This window comes from Pseudorca crassidens, chromosome 19 (genome assembly GCF_039906515.1).
Source record: "Pseudorca crassidens isolate mPseCra1 chromosome 19, mPseCra1.hap1, whole genome shotgun sequence".
Taxonomy (NCBI): domain Eukaryota; kingdom Metazoa; phylum Chordata; class Mammalia; order Artiodactyla; family Delphinidae; genus Pseudorca; species Pseudorca crassidens.
Window position 1 is genome coordinate 55,908,456 of NC_090314.1, and position 17,087 is coordinate 55,925,542.

The 17,087-nt window shown below is 59.6% G+C and overlaps 1 protein-coding gene across 5 annotated transcripts in view; it reads right to left on the minus strand.

Moving 5' to 3' along the window:
* Nucleotides 1–17,087, minus strand: part of SEPTIN9 (septin 9) — a 165,353-nt gene that overhangs the window by 72,724 nt on the left and 75,542 nt on the right. For all 5 annotated transcript variants that reach the window (XM_067714669.1, XM_067714666.1, XM_067714667.1 and 2 more), the window contains one exon: nucleotides 6,448–7,089. In XM_067714669.1, coding sequence (XP_067570770.1) covers nucleotides 6,448–7,089 — 642 coding nt within the window. The remainder of the gene's footprint in view (nucleotides 1–6,447; nucleotides 7,090–17,087) is intronic.

Here is a 17,087-nt window from a genome sequence, read left to right on the forward strand (position 1 = left end):
TGCAGCCCCAGGTCCACATTTAGCCACATCAGGCCAGTGGGAACCACGTGGCATCATCCTTCAGGCTGCCTGCTGGAACCCAGGGTCTGGGCAGGGCCGCCCACACTTCAGGGCGCCAGGCGGGGGTCCGAGCCGCTCCTCCGGTGCTGAATGTGCCCTCTGTCCACAGAGCGTGGCTGTCCGCGCAGGCGTGTCCCCCGGACAGCAGCCCCATTGTGCCGACACTGGCTGCCAGCAGCTGTCCTGGGCGGAGAGGCTGCGGCTGCAGACACAGCCCCTCTCCAGGCAGCTGCTCGGCTTCCCAGGTCAGGCACCCAGGAGGCCTCACCCAGCACCACGTGTCTGGGGCCCGGGCTCCGTCCCTGGTCAGGGCTGCAGCCCCCAAGCTGCAGGGAGGCAGCGCGGGGACCCGCCTGCAGCGTCGGCCTCCCTGCCCGGCCCGGCCCGCTCCCGCAGCTGTGCCCAGCTCTATGTAAGGCATTCCGCAGCTGCTCGGCTGCATTCCCTGGATGGGCCCGCATTCCTCCCTCCTCACCACTGGGCTGGGCTTGGCAGACAGCTGGAGGGCCAGCGGGGGCGGTGAGGGCTTTCTCCCAGGCCCTGGAGCCACGCTCTGTCCTCCCTGCCCCCTACTCTGCCCCACCTTGAAGGAGACACACCTGGGCCTGGCCACCCCTCCACCACATCCTCCTGTCCCCCCATGCATGGGGACTTCCTGCTTCAGACCGAGGTGTGCACGGGCCTCAGGGTCAACTCAGAGGAGAGCGTCTGTTCTTAAAAGGCGGAAGGAGAAAGGGACCCAATCCCCAAAGGTGAAAGGGTGCCTGGATGCCCTCTGGGGTCACGACGGAACGGGGAGGAGCCCAGAGCAGAGGGGTCTGTCGAGCAAGGCAGCCAGGTGGGAGCATCCCTGCAGGAGGTACAGCCTTTTCCCACCAGCATAGAAACACGCAGCCCCACACAGAAGAAAACTCTCCGGGCTAAGGGCCCAAAGGCACAGAGAGATCAAGTTCACGGCTCTGCTTTGCCAGACACAAACGAGACCCTCAACGTGTATGAATCTCCTGCCATAGGCCAGGTGCTGGGATCAAAGGGTGGACAAGGTGCAGAGCCCGGCACCGGGGAGTTCACAGGCCAGGGACAGGCCCAGCGCGGACCCTGGTTAGTGAGTCGTCCTGCGAACAGGGGGGGTGTCTAGGGAGCCTTTGCAGAGCTGGCCCTTCCTCCCTAAGCAGATGGCGGTCCCCTTCTCCCCCCTCTTCACGCTCTCTGATCCCCACACACACTTCTGGGGCACGTCACGGTCCCCCCACTTCACTGGCTGACCCCTTCCCACCCTTCAGACTCAGCTCAGATCTCACGTTCCCCAAAGCCTTCTCTGCCCAGCCTCCTCTGTCCCCATGTCCCTGTGCTTGTAGCGTCCCATGATTCCCCGTGGAAGTGACATCTTCCCTGTTCTGCCCCAGCCCCTAACACAGGCCTTGTGCAGCCGGCACCCAGGTACACCCGGAAGACGGCAGGCTCACCTCGTCTGCCAAAAAGCCACGCTCACCACCAGAGGCGTAGGGGGCCTGACGTCCACCTTCCTCAAGGCTCTACCCACGACCAAAGATATTTCTAGATGTTTTTAGCCGTAGGGAAACCGGAGGAAGACATTCGCTGCGTCTGCCCCACCCCAATGTCACGCCCACATCACCAGGGACTCCAGGCACCACCGTGGACTGGATACCTGTCTTGGTTATTGGGGGCTGGGTAGGTGCAGCTGTACCTGGACAGCTCAGACCCCCTACCACCATTGTTGCCTCGGGCCAGCAAGCCCAACGCCTCCCTCGTTTGACAGATCAAGAAACTGAGGCTGGGGAGTGGGGGGCAGGTTGGGGGGGCCGCGAAGTGATGGCTCAGAACCAGTCGGCCAGTGGGGTGGAGCCAGGACACACCCAAGAACTCAGCTGGGCGCCAGTCCGGGGACACCCCACTCGCCACATGGCCCGGTCACCCCAGCCTCCCCCACGGCCTCCAGTGAGCATTCAGAGACGGCAAAGAACCAGACCCACGAGTGAGCGGCCAGCGCCCGCCTTATAAGGCAGCCTCGGGGAAACTTGGCCGGTGGAACCAGGGGGGGTGGCTCCCGGGGGGAGGGAGAGTGACGAGCCTGCCACACAGACATGGTTCTGGGTCCTGCAGCCCAGCCCCACCCAGAGCCACCCAGGTGGGGGCAGGGGGACCTGGAAGGGGAGGCAAGAGCCTGAGAGAGGAGCAGGGCTGGAGGCTGCCAGGTCCAGGGGCCTCGGAAACCAGGATCCCAGAATGCCAGAGTGAGCGGATCAGACCTGTGGGGTCTTGGTTGACCAGAAAAGTATCTGCTTGATCCTTGCAGAGTCCCATGGGGTCCCTGCAGCCCCTGCATCTGCCTACGACAGCCACCACAAAGCCATCCCCATGTCACTCCTCCAACATTGTTTTATTGAGCACCTGTTATGTCCAAGTCACTCGGTATCTCATGAGAGTCTTTCAAAAAGAAAAAAAAAGACAACAGCCCCAGCCTCAAGTAACCTAGAATCCAGTTCAGGGCATGGAAGGAATTCTGAAGAAGACATAGCAAACGTTAAGAGTGGGTATTGCTGGCTTACAGGTGAATTATAGTTTCTTTCTAATGTCTATATTTTCCAAATTTTAAAGAAACAGTACTGTGAAAAACTGTTTTTGCATTAAAAAAAAAAAACATCTAGCAGAGGAAAGAAGGTTCATACACAAACAATTTACATTCCAAGACAAACACACGATATTATACATGAGAAAGATGCAAAAAGGCACGGGAATCAGAGGAAGTGAGGCTACTTCCAGTTAGTGGGAGAGGTGCCATTTGAGCAGGACTTTGAAGGATGCATAGGAGTTTGAAAAGCAGTGATGTGAAGAGGAGCGGGGCTGGGGATCAGGAGATCAGTGCAGAACCGCTGTGAGGAAAGGTGGCCAGTGGGAGACCACGAAAGGACCAGAGCAGGAGGGGCTGGGGAGCAGGGAGGTATGAGCTGGACAAGAGGGTGAATCTACTGTGGAGGGCGGGGGCCCGGGCGGGTGAGCAGTGAAAGCTCATAGTGAGCATGGATTTCATCAGTGCTGTGCTTTAGGGAGGTCAATCTAGGAACAACTTAGCTGAGGTCCCAGGACACCCTGTCCTGTGCCCACGGTCACAGTCTGGAGGGCTTCCTGGAGGTAGAGGCAAAGGGCTGAGTCTGATCAGAGGGCACAGAGCTCCCTACCTCCCTGATCCTTTGACCCCGCAGCGCCAGCTGGCCCTCAGGGGTAAGGGATAGTGAGCCCATGGAGGGCAGTCAGAGCAGGCCCTGCAGGCTGGGGGGCTCCTGGGAGCTCCCAACCCAGCCCCGCCATGGAAGGGCGGAAGGGGATGGGAGTGTCAGGTCTGCAGGAAAGATGGACAGGAAATGAGGCCGAGGGACAACCGGATCTGTGCCTGGAGGGGCTGGATAGGCCGAGACCAGAGGAGGGGGAGGGAGGGAGAAGCGGATGGAGCCTCAGAACAGGGGCTGGTGGGGGGGAGCTAAGACCCGGGGCTCTGCAGAAGCCACTGCAATAGATGCAGGGAACACCCCTCCATCGGGAAGACCCTGGACTTGCCCAGGACCTCAGGACCAGACGTGCAAGCGAGCAGGTGAAGGCCAAATTTCCCAGCCCACAGAGGGCCTTACTCCCCCCCCCCGCAGCCTCCTTCTCACCCCGCATTACTTCCAGGCTCACCCCACAGTGACTTCTGTTTTAAATGAAGAGAATCCTCCCAGAGTCATCCAATCCCCCACCTCCTCCAAACCCGAGCATCCTTCCTCTTTTGCAGTATCTGTCCAACGCCCCCGCCTGGTTCAAATGCACCCAAAGGTTCTCAACCTGTGAGCCCTGGTCTCAGAGAGCCCCCTCCCCATCCAGCCAATAGGACCTACAGGAGGCGGGCTCAGCACACTTGTGAGTTCACACATGTGCACACCCATGACTGCCACATACGCCGACCCCCAGTTCGTGCTCCAGGGGTGGGAAGGCAGCACACCCCTCCCCCCCGGCCCGTGGACCTCTCCACGAAGAGCTGGACTTCCATCTGCACAGAGGGGCTGCGGGTCCACGGTGCTGGCGCCCAGCTCAGACACTGAAATGCATTTCCCTGGAAAAACCGCACAGGCCCAAAACCAGGCTCCCCAACACCTCTGGACTGCGGCCTCAGCTGGGAATGCTCTTCCCTCCCGTCTTTCCCTGGTTAAATCCCACCCTCTCCAAAACTCAGCTGCTGAGGCCCGGGCTCCCGGGGGCTCTCCCACAGCCCCGCCCACTTGATTCCACGGCCGCTGTTCACATCCCGCTCCCGAGGCAGAGCTGACCTGACCAGTCCCCACGGTCCGACCTGACCAGCGGCTGCCGCTGGAGGAAGATGTTCTTAGACGTGCCCGAGGCTGCGCCCCGCCCCGCCCGCCCTGACAACCCAGGGCGGTGCCACCCTGAGCAGACACCCCCTGCCTGTCCCCCAGAGCAGGACCACCTCCTCGGGCATGCAGTGCCAACTGTCATCAAGATCTGGACGGTGACGACCGTCTCCCCAGCCACATGCTGTCTGACTCAGCTGAGCGCGAACACCTCACCCCTGTGACGGGGCCGTATCCGGCAGCAAAGGTCCTGGACCAGCAGAAGATCGTGAGGAAACAGCCTCCTGGCCGCTCCCCAAACACCAGCCATGCGTCCTGACATTGGCACCAGCGCACCTGGGGGGTGGCGTGGCTCTGCAGGGTCATGTCTGGGGAGATGCAGATTCACACACCAGGGCTGGAAGGGACCTCTTGGCCCCTGCTGCCCACAGTGTGGCCCAGCGTCAGAGGAAATTCAGTCAGCCCCTCGGCCCACCAGACCTGCTCGGTCAGATGTGCACTTGGGCAGAACGCAGCTGCTCCACCACCACCCCTACCCCACCCCATCCCAAGCCCCCAAGTCCACGGACCACAGGAAAACTCTCATTCAAAAAGGAAAACCTGAAAGAATTCAAAGCAAGGACTCGAGATACTCGCACACCCACGTTCACAGCAGCTTCACTGACAAGAGCCAAGCAGCAGGAGGACCCCAGGTACCCATCAACAATGGATGGATAAGCAAAGTGAGCTCCACACATAATGGAATATTACTGAGCCTTAGAAAGGGAGGAAATCCTGACACCTGCCACAACATGGATGAACCCTGAAGATGTGCAAAGAGAAACAAACCAGACACACAAGGACAAATATCTAGGATTCCACCTACATGAGGTTCCCAGGGTAGTTAAATGTATAGAGACAAAAAGTAGGATGGTGGGCGCCAGGGGATGGGGGGGGGGGGAGTTAGTACGCTATGGGGACAGAGTTCCAGGTGGTGAAGATGAAAAAGTCGTGGAGATGGATCACGGTGACAGCTGACAGCAACATCATGTTTTTAACGCCCATGCCTTGTACACTTAAAAATGGCTACACCAGTCAGTGTTGTTATGTGTACTTTACCACCATTAAAAATCATTTTTAAAAGGTATATCAAAATCCCAGAATGTTCTGCCTGTTCAACCCAAAGGACACTTACTGAACATTTACTGAGCTCCGAGTCCCGGGATCAGAACTGGACCCAGCTTCCACTGGGCTTACAAGCCAGCCGGCACCTTAACACAGCCCATGGGGCCAAGACCCTCCCTGCGGGGGCAGCAACAGCGTCCCACGGGACTGGCACCGCCTCCCCTGTGAGCTCGCCGCGAGCACAAGTCCGGGTCTGGACCCTCCGAGGATGGTAGCCAAGCAGAACACCCCCGAACGGAGCTGTGAATAGGAATCACGGGGCTCCCTGGCCTGGGACCCCCTCCAGGCAGCCCTGAAAATATTAGCGTGCAGAGATGAGGCGTTCTCATGCTCCCTTTGCATCTGGCCACGACCCTCCCTACCTGGGAAGGAAGAAGAGGAAGACCCTCCTGTGCAGAAAACCCCTCCTCACCCCCTGCCCCGGGGGTACCAGCAGGGCAGTCACAGTCCCCTCCTGAGCAGGAGCCTGCCTCCCCACGGCCCAGTGACCGCCAGCCACCAAGAATGTGACAGCCTGTCCTAGCGTCTCAAACCCATCCAGCCCCGACACGAGCCTGCCCCGGCTCCTGCCCCCAAGTCCTGGGCTCACAGCAGAGGTTACACCACGGCCCTGTGGACCAATTAACAGGGGCCCTCCACAACCCAGAGATTCTTTGCCAAGTCTAACTCAAATCCAACTTGCTGCATCTCGGTCCATCCCCCCTGGACAGAAAGAGCTGCCAGTCCCCTCCCCTGAGCCTTCGGAAGTATACGCGCCCCCCTCCTCAATATTCAGCTTCTTCCTCCAAGACTCCAGGGCAAAGCCAGCTCCCCACCCCCCAAATCACTGCAGCACGGATGACCGGCACCTGCTACTCACCCTCCTGGCTCTTGGGTGGGGCCTCGGCCACGGGCGGCTGGGGCTTGGGCTCCAGCCTGCTCTGCAGCTGAGACATCGGGGTGGGTTCCGAATTCTCCAGGGTCTGGGGTGGGATGGGGGAGGCGGGCCCCTCGGCTGGCTTGGGCACCTGGATCTCGACCCTCTTGGGGGCTGCGTCGGCGGTGGGGATGGCGGGCACCTCAGGGATCTTGGAGGTGGGGGTCTCCATCCTCCGGTGGGCTGACTCCTGGGGCTTGACTATGGTGATCTCCGTCCTCCGAGGGGTGGGCTCTGGCGTCTTGTGGCCCAGTGCCTCGGCCCGCTTGAGCCCGAACCGGGACGGCCCAGCGGTGCCGGTGTTCTCTACCTGCTTGGACGAGATGTCGATGGAGATCTCGGTGCGCCGAGACACAGGCTCGGCCTTGGGGCCCGAGAGCTCGACCCTCCGCAGGGCAGCCTTGGGGGATCGCTGGCTGAGGGAGTCTACATGGCGGGCCGCGGGCTCTGAGTTCTTCACACCCAGGTCCTGGAACTTCTGCGTGGAGCTGGCCACAGAGGCCCGGAGCAGGGGAGTCTGGACCCTCCGGGTTGGGGTGGAGTTGGGCGTCTCGACCTCCTCGACCTCAAAAGATCTTTTCAAGGCTGAAAGAGAAAGCAAGGAGAACGTGGTAAGTAGACGGCTCGGGAGCCCCTGGGAACATCCCGCTCACGGGGAACATCCCGCTAACGGGGAACACCAGAGGGCAGCTGGCGGGGACGCTACAGCAAGGGGCCCCCGGGAAGACTCTTGCGCCCTTCACCTCTCAGGAAGAAGAGAGGACAGCCCCACTGTCCGAAGGGACTGAGGCACCCGCAGCCACGTGTTCTGGGAGAGAGAGAAAAGGCCGGAGCTTGGAGGACGCCCTCTGTCCTCTCTGTCCTGCCGTGGCCATGGTCCCGCCAGCCACATTTTCTATAAGGATGTTCTGGCTCAAGGGAGGGGCCTTTGATTTCTTTCCCTCCTCACCTCCGCCCAACACAGACACCAGCAGCAAACACCACCACCAGCAGCAGCGGTGGAGAGATGTCCCCAGTAATAACAGCCACAACCATAACCAATCAGAATCTCGATGGGGGGACTTCCCTGGTGGTCCAGTGGTTAAGACTCTGCGCTCCCCATGCAGGGGGCCCGGGTTCGATCCCTGGTCAGGGAACCAGATTTCGCATGCATGCCGCAACTAAAAAGATCCCGCGTGCCGCAACTGAGACCCGGCGCAGCCAAATAAATATAAATAAATAAATACAAAAATTCACTAGAGAAAAAGAAAAGAATCTCAATGGGAATGTCACCACCATATCAGTAACAGCAAGGACAGCCAACGCTGGAACTTTTAACACAGGCAAGGCATTGGGCTTACTGTGCATAACCACATTTACCCCCCCACCCTAACCCCATGGTGTAAAGGATGCTATAATCCCCTGATACAGATGGGAAAACTGAGGCCCAGGTGCTTAAGCCAAGTGCCCAGTGGCGTGGGGTGAGTAGCAGAGCCGGAAGATGCGTCTAACTCCAAGGCCCAGGGTTCTTACTCCTTTCTGGTGGAATAATGGAGATCCTGGGCGAAGTTCACACCGCTGCCTTTCTTAGTCCTCACACCGGCTGCTTCTGCCTCCATCCTATACCACGTGCCCCAGCCGGACCTGGGCCCACGCAGCACACTGACCACCCAACTCCCACCCCACAGCCCAGCATTTCCACCCGTCCACCCACCATCTCCGCCAGGATCTGCTCCCTCCAAGGCGGTGGGGACACTGCCTGAGAAGCCACTATCCCCACAGTTCCTGCAGGCGTGCTGCAAACGAGAACCAGCTGCTCCTGGTTATAAGGACCAGAGTGGGAAGGGGCCCGCGGGGCAGGAACGTGCACCACCAGCTCCTTCCCAGCCGGGCCCACAGCGCGCCCTCAGCGACCCACAGTGTCTCTCCCACCCCCCTCCCCACCTCACCTCACAGCCCCAGGAGCCCAGGATTACAGGGATCCCCCCCACAATTTCCTCCCCCAGTCCGCAGCTGGTCCCCAGCCCCCCACACCAGCTCTCAGGGCCATTCTGAGCAGCCCCTCCCTCCAGTCTTCCTTCCTCCAAATTCCAACACAGCCCTCGTCTCTTCCCCGTGGACATTACCTCCTTCAGAAGACCAGGGTGGAGTGGGTGGCTGAGTGGGTGGGTGGCCAGGGGCATGTGTGCTCTGAAGCACTGGATGTAGGGAAGCAAAGGAGACCCCAGAACCTGATACCTGGCTGCCGGAACTACCAGTTTCCCAAACGTGATACCCCTGGGGGACCCTGTCTAAGCCCTGGGCACACCTCCTTCACAAAATCCCGGGTCACAAAGCTCGACCGTCCCAGAGGCCCTGCAGGGATGGGAAATGTCCTCCGAGGGAGGGAGCTGTGCAGATTTCGGGAGCGGGCGCCTCACCACGCACTGACTCAGGGACACACCTGCTGTCCAGCTTCACTGCGGCCAAGCAGGCATGTGTGTGCAATGTGGCCAGAGCTCCGGATTCAAGAGAATCTGAAAAGCTGTGTTTTTTTAAAATGTTATCTCCTGATTTTTAAATGCTGGCACAAACAAAGCAAAACAACCCCTTTAAAAACACTGTGCGGTCAAAGGAAATCACATCCAAGGGCTGCACTCGGCCAGTGGGCCCCGCCGTGACCTCGGGTTGGTAAGGCACACGGCCAAGCGCAGCAGGGGTGTGCCTGTGCAAGGACCCCAGCCGGCGCAGCTCTGCCTCTCACCGGGGGCTGTCCAGCAAGATACGCAGGGTACAAACTGCCCGTCCAAAGAAGCCTCAAGTGCCCAGGGAGAGGTCAAGTGCCTGCTAAACTGGCCAGAAAGTCCAGGGCTGAGTGCCCGGAAGTCTGTCCTCTCATGGTTCCCAGGGCCTCCGAGACATCTGGTCTACCCCCGCCCCGAGAGCACTGTCCAAACTGTCCCCGATAGTGGCTCCTGTCTGTCTGTGAGCTCCCTCGAGGAGGGGTCCACACCCCACACGCCTAGGCATGTGCATGTCCAAGAGTACTTGGTGTTAGCTCCTTGGGGCCAAGCTGGGAGAACAGGAACTAGGTGGGTAAGGGCTCTTCCCCAGGTTTGCCCCACGGGAATAAGACGACCTTTTCCTGGGAGTCCCGACAAGGTCTGTGCCCCTGTTTGGAGAGCCCCCTTCTTGGGGAGCCCATTTGAATGAACCTCCAACTGCAACTCATGAATTAAGACCCTGCACCAGAGCAAAGGCATCCCTGAGTCGGGAGGCCCGATTCGGCGATGACTCGGAACCAGACTGGCCGGCACACAGATCACTGCTCCCCGGAACACAAAGTCTACACAGAACGCACAAGCCCGGCCCCATCCGCCACCCTCTCCTCTCCTGGGCTGCTCTGTGCTTCTTCCTGGCACATGCCACCCCCTGGGCCCACACTGTCCGCATGCTTAGCCCTCGGCTGTATCGTCTATCCAGGCATTCACCGGCCAGCACCAACACCCCCATTCGTCTAGTTCTCTCTGAGAGGACAAGGGCTGTTCCCACCATCAGGACGGTCCCTGCTCAGCAAACATCCAGGGCTGTTGGGGGTTCTTGATGGCATACGCCATCCCCAAAAACAAGCGCTGCCCCCACCCAAGGATTTCAAGTCCCCCCCCCCAAAGCCAGGCTCACTCTTGCCTCCTCCCAAAGCCTGCCGTGGTGGCCCCGTGCAGTTCACGCCACTCCCTCCCGTGTCACCCCGATCGTCCCAGGCTGCCGGGACTGACTTCGGGGGAGGGGGGCTCCCTGGGAAGAGAGCCAGAGTCCTCTCCTCTGTTACACCACGAGCCAGCCCTCCAGCCCTTCCTGGGCCTCGGGTGCTTCTTCTTCACAATGTAAAGGCCAGACCGGATCATAGGTTTGTAACTGTGGGCCCAGAGCAGGGAGGTACCAGGCCCTCAACCCCATCTCAGCCTGAGAAGTTTCACTTTCCTCTAAGGTTCTGTAGGGAGTTGAACAGTGTCCCCCCGCCAACCTAAAAGCTACGTCCAAGTCCTAAGCCCCAGAACCTGTGAATGTGACCTTACTTAGAAAAACTCTTTGCAGATGTAATCAAGGTAAGGATTCAAGATGAGATTAGCCTGGATTTAGGGTGGGCTCTAAGTCCGGTAAGTGTCCTTATAAGAGAAAGAAGAGGGAGATCTGAGAGACACGGAGAAGAAGGTCATGTGACAACAGAGGCAGAGACTGGAGTGATGCAGCCGCAAGCCAAAGATGCCTGGAGCTGTCAGAAGCTGGAAGAGGCCAGGAAGGATTCTTTCCTAGAAGCTTTGGAGAAAGGTGGTGCTGCCAACACCTTGCTTTTGGACATCTGGCCTCCAGAACCATGGGAGTAAATCTCTGTTGTCTAAGCCACATTGTTTGTGGTCATTTGTTACATCAGCCACAAGGAGTTAACACAGGGACCGTTGGAGGGATGAAACCTCTGGGCTACGAGATTGTCTGGGGCCCTTCCCGCTGGTGCTGTCACGCCCACTCTGCACCCAGCCCCACTCAAGAAATGTCCAAGGACTTCCCGTGGCGGCCCAGTGGTTAGGACTCAGCGATTTCACTGCCGTGGGCCCGGGTTCAATCCCTGGTCAGGGAACTAAGATTCCGCAAGCCGCGAGGTGTGGCCAAAACGTAAAAAAAAAGAAGAAGAAGAAGTAGAAACGTCCAACGGATGGACCAGTGGAAGCGTGGCCGAGCTCCAGAACTGCTGTATCAGGCACCCAGAGGAGGAAAAGCTGACTCCTTCAGGAATCACACAAAACCCCAGACGGTGGGAGAAGTCGTCACGAGAATAACATTGCTCTCGATTTACACCGGAATATTTGGTGATGAAACCAAAGATCATTTTTTAAGGCAGGCTGTGCGAGGGATGCCCTAGGAGCAGCCGCCTCTATACAGAGGATGTCATGACACAATTAGCACCCAGCTGGGAAGAGTTAGGAGACGGCTTGTCACGAAGCTGGCAGGACAGGGTCCTCCAGCATCCCGTCCCCCAACGGAAGTCCTAAACACACGCTCCAGGTTCTGCCCCAACACGCACAGCCACCCCTCCCTTTCCAGGGTCAGACTCACCCTGGAAACTCCTTCCACTTCCTCCGTGGAGAATGGCTATAATCCACCACGGCAGTGGGTGCTTTTTTCCACTTTACTCTTCTCCCCTCTCCCTGTGGAGAGGCAGCCCAGGGGGTCCAAGTGCGGCCGAGGAAGCCGGCAAGAGTGCAGACTGGAGGCCCCTACGTAACCGCATCTGATGGGGGACCGACGGGCAGAAACGTGGCCTTCCACTGGACCAGGGCAGTGGGGAGTGGCGCTGTGCTGCTTCCTCTTTTGTCTGCAGGATGCTAGATGCCCTCAGAGGGCAGGCAAGAGACCCCCACACCCCCACCCCGAAGCTGGACAGGACAAACGGCATGGCTGCGGGGCACCAAACAAACATGGGACCAGGCTGTACTGGGAGGGTCCCCGAACTGCCGCTGGGAGGGAAAAGGACTGACATCTCCCACAGGGCACGGGGGGCCCACCCATCCTCACACCATTTCCCAAATAAGAACGCCCCCGTTCTCCCTCTCGTGAAGTCAAGAACCCCCAAAGCCGGGCTTGAACACTGCTTGCTCCCCAAAGCCCTCCTCGGCCCCAGTCAGCCCTTCCCCGCGAGCACATGAGACTGAAGACTGCCGTGCCCTTTGGCCCACTGCTGGGAATTTACCCCCAGGAAATCATCAGACGTACAGAAAGATTTATGTACGGGATGTTTGCATCAGCATTAAAACAGCAAATGCTGGAAACAATTCGAGTTTACGTAGAGTTTTCTGAACCCATATGCCAGAGCCCTGCAAAGTCATCAAAATCACGGTTCTGAAGCTGAGAAATGCTGAGAATACTAAGTAAAAATAGCAGGATCCAAGCTGCATGCACGGGCCTGGATTCATCGCACACACACATGTGCAGGGTGCACGCACATTCGAGGAAAACAGCCGCCTCTGGATGGAATTAAGGTGGCCGTTTAATTCATTACACTTTCCTGCCTTTTCCCAAGGTGCCTATGCTAATGTGGGTCACTTCATATTTTCAGGGGATAAAACCATGAGCGCTGCTCTTAAAAAACAAACCTCGCTATGAAGAGGGGGAGGGTGTGGATAACTGCACCTCCGGCCCGGCCTCTCCCGGTCCATCAAACACCTACAGTCTCGGCCGCTGCAGAGGCCAGGCCGCCTGGCCAGATGCAAACCTCCCGTCGTCCGTGCGCATGGGGGTCGAGGCAGGAGCAGCCTGGATCTGGGCCTGTTTAAGGAGGAATGTGCCGCACACAAGAGGCCATTGTGAGGGCCCCCGCTCTGACCACAGGCACGCTGCCTGCCCGCAAACCTCTCCCCGCTCCAGGAACACTTCCTGGATCACACCGCGGGCCTCAGTCTGGGGAGGGGACACGAGCTGAGCCACAAAGCCCTGCTCCAGCCTGGGACAAATGTCACGCAAAGAAACGTTAGAGAACAAGGTCAAAACAAAGCCAGGGTCAGCTCCAGTGGGAGGAGCAACGTGGCCACTGCCCAGCTCAGGGGTCTGATTCTGGGCTCAGGCTCCAGGAGCATGGCCCTGGTGAAAGTGAGTCTCTTCCAGGCGGCAGCAAAGCAGGTTCTGTCCTGAGAAACAATGGCGACCTGGGAGCCAGGGTGAGACATCCAGGAAACACAGGGTGCCAGGCGAAGGACACCTCCTTGCTCCCTGGCCTGAGGCTGCAGGGAAAGGTCACAGGAAAAGTCAACCCCGAAGCTAAGTGCATGGGCCATCAGACTCACAGAATGAGTCCGGAGCGTGTGCGACCCCTGGGGTGGGCTGGAGGCAACCCCCCAGTTCCTGCTCTCCCGCGAGGACAGGGAGCTGAGGCTGCAGCTGGGCGGACAAGCTCCCTCCAGGGCAGCAGGGAAGATGGAACAGGAATCGGTGGGCCAACGGGCCGGTCCCTGAAATAACAATCCTCCAGAGGAAAGGAACCCAAGGCCACAAAAGCAAGATCTGGTCCAGGCAAAAGAACAAATTCACTGGGGAAAACCGGGCAGGGCAGGGCAAGGGGGACGATCCCAGGCAGAGGGCAGGGCAGGACAAAGGCCCTGCGGGCCTCGGATGAGCCGAGAGCTGGCCGGACGTGGGGGCCTTGCAGCCTGGATGCACATCGGACTCTTACTTTCAGGGCCTAATGCAGGGGCTCAAACAGGGGGCGGCACAACCACAGCCACCTCCGGGCATCTGCTTCCCCACGTGTGGTGCTGAGGCGCTGACACAGTGGTGCCCAGGCAGCTATCACGACTGTTGTTGGTATAACTGCCCTCTGTGTGTGCACCCCGGGGGGTGGGTGTGCACACGTGCATGTGTGGTCACCCCACTGGTGGCCGAGGCTGCACGTGCCTTACCCGTGTCCATCACACCCACGGCCAGTATCTTCCCTTGTGCTCGAGGGCCTCCCCCGGCGCCCCCCCTGATGCCCAGGCCCAGAAGGCAGGAAGGGGTTAACAGTGCTTCCCTGGCACACAGCCTTTAGGCAGTAACTGGAGGTCAAACACTCTGGGGGGCTTGGTGCAGGGTCCCCCAGCACTCCCATGCCTGGGGACCACCTGGGATCACTCCCACCTGAATCCTTGTCTCAGGAACTGCCTGGGGGCGGGCAGTGGAGGAGGGGCAGGGCTGAGAGGGCAGGTGAGAGCAGGTGGGGGGCGGCAGGCTCAGGGCAGGGAAGAGGATGCAGATGGGGAAAGTGGGAGGGGGTGTCCTCAGGAAGAAAAATAGTCCAAAAGGAAGGGCTTAAAATAGACACAGTGGCTAAGCAGAGCCTGGACAGGGACACCAGTAAACAGCACTGTCAGCGGGTGGCCCTGGGTTTCCCACTGAGAAACACAAGAAACCAGCCAAAGCCCAAACAAAGGAAGAGACAAGGCCCAGCCTGGCACTCACAGCTCAGAATCCTCCCCTTGGGCCTCTCCCCTGCCCTCCCTGGGCAGGCCTGGCTGGGCTGCGAACCCTGTCCAGTGCCAGCCCCGTCCTGCTTCCCGCTCCGGCTCCGGGTCCCGGCGTGCTGGCCGAGGGCACCGGCCGCCCTGGGCTCAGCTGCACACGTGGCTGAAGGCGGCACACAGCCCCTGCTCCGGGCCCTGAGCAGATGCAGGCCTGCATCTCAGCACCCTGCACAGTCCCGCAGGGATGGCCGGTGCGCTCTGGACGACAGCACTGAGATGAGCCACTTTCACTCGGCCCTGAGGGGCCGTGCGGGGCGCGCCCAGTGTCCCTGAGAACTGGAGGTTCCCCGGGGGGTCTTAGCGCCCAGGTGAAAGATGTGAGGTCACCCCTCCACCCTGCAATTTATTTTGAGGATTGTCTTTTACTTCGGCTGTTAGGACACGGGCACCCCAGGGGGCCTTCCTGCTTCTCACAGCCTCCCCCTCAGGAGCCCTGGCCCACGGCCCACCCTGGAACAGCGACGTGGGAAGGAGGTCTGCCGTGCCTGCCAGTTGGGTTCCCAAGTTGGGCCAAGAGAAAGCAACAGGCCCCCTCCTCCCTTCCCAGGCTGCCACTCACCGCAGGGGGACCCTCCGCGCAGCCCTTCCCGCCCATGACATTTCCAGGCACAAAAAGAGCGCACAGGTGATCCCTGGCCCCCTCAACTCAGGACACGAACAAGACCCCTCACAACGAGCAGGGAGCCCAGTGGCAGCTGTGGTCAACAGCCAGCCCTCGGATTCCAGACCTTCTCTTAATCCCCAAATTCATTACGTTAACTTCTCCCTGGAAAAAGCTCCCTAGCGCCCTGGCTAGCAAGGACACAGGCAGAACCAGCCCTCCCCAGCCCAGCTACACAGTGTAATCCACCCAGAATGGGTCCTGTCCGATTCCTTCCCAGGGCTTCCAGACCTCATGCCGTCTGCAGAGGACACCGGTCCAACAGTGGCCCCCAAAATGGTCTGAGTCCTAACTCCCGGAACCTGTGAACATGATGTGGGCAAAGGGTCTTTGCAGATGTAATTAAGGCAAGGATCTCGAAGTGAGATCATCCCCCATTAGGGTGGGCCCTAACTCCATGACAGGTGTCCTCGTAAGAGACAGAAAGGAAGACACACAGAGGAGAAGGCCGTGTGAAGATGCAGGGACGCGTACACAAGCCAAGGGACGCCGAGGATTCTCGGGTCACTGGAAACTGGGAGAGGGGCCTGGAAGAGGCTCTCACTCGGAGTCCCCAGAAGGAACCAATGCTGCCCACACCCGACATCCGACTTCTGGCCTCTAGACCTGGGAGCGACCAACCACACTGCTATGTTCGAAGCTCCCCAGTCTGTGGCACTTTGCAGCCGCAGGAAATTCACGCATCAAGAGAACAGATTTTTCGGCTGCCGTGGCCTTTCTCTTCAGCCTCCTCAGCCTCTGTTGATGCCAAAGCTACTTTCCGCAGTGACTCACCAGCTCGGGGAGGGGCACATGGGTGCCCTGGAATCGGGCTGGCTGGCAGGAAGGACCTCTCCCCGCTCAGCCTGCGTCAGCCGTCAGGTCACCCCAGACCTTCACAGCTACCAACGCCTGGGCCAGCAGCCCCTTCCTGCCACTGGCTGCCCGCTGGCCTCGGAGCCTCGCCCCCATCTTCCTGGGGCAGGGCCCTTGTGTCCAGCCCACCTGGGACGTCCCAGCTCACGCCCGTTGTTCCACTGTCATCCATCAGGGCGCCCTGTTCATTCCCAACAGGGTCCCCATCGGGGCAATGAATTATCTGGTTGGCCTACCTAAGGCGGGTTCATTACCCGTGTTCCCCTCCCTGCCGTCAGAGAAGGGTCTTGGGGTGACGGCTCTCAGGGTCGGGGAGCAACCTGACAGTGGAGGCCCTGGCAGGCACCATGGGACAGCCACATAGCAACTTCTGCTTCAGGAAATCTCTCAACACAGAGAAAAACCACAGCAAACGCTCCGAGGAAGCCACTTCTCAGCCTGGGGCCGCTTCTCGCTCCAGCCATCCACCGGTCCCCCTGGTTCTGGCGACACCGGGGTCATTCCGGGCAGACTTTAACAGTCACCCTAAGACACTGGACTCCCTTCTTTCCTCGATGAAGCTAAAGTTATGGGAACACGAGCACACTTAGACCCATCTGTCCTCCCCCTCTCAGGCCAGCTGTGGGCTCTCTCCACTAAAAGGACAGACGGAACGGGGCTTCGGAACGGGGCCGCGTGTGAGGAGATGCGGGCCAGATAGGGGAAGAATTTCCTGACCCAGGGTGGGGACGCTGGGGGTGGTGGTGACCAGGCTTCCTGAATGGCCGAGGAGGAGGGCCTAGGTGCAGCCCAGCCTGCGGGGAGAGGAGGGGACAGAGGACCTTTCTGGCCTCCCGAGGGTCAAAGGTCCCCTGATAAATGGCAGTGAAAGAGGGCAGGAGGGAGCCCCTGGGAGGGGACTGACTTCGAAACCAAAGCCACAGGCTGCAGCTCCGAGGGCTCAAAGGTTACAGGGCCCTTCAATCCGCAACGCCCCTCTGGGCTGCCCCGGAAGCCCCGGCTCCAGGTTGGAGCACAGCCCCTCCCCCAACAGGAGGGTTCTGCTCCCCCAGCCCCACCCC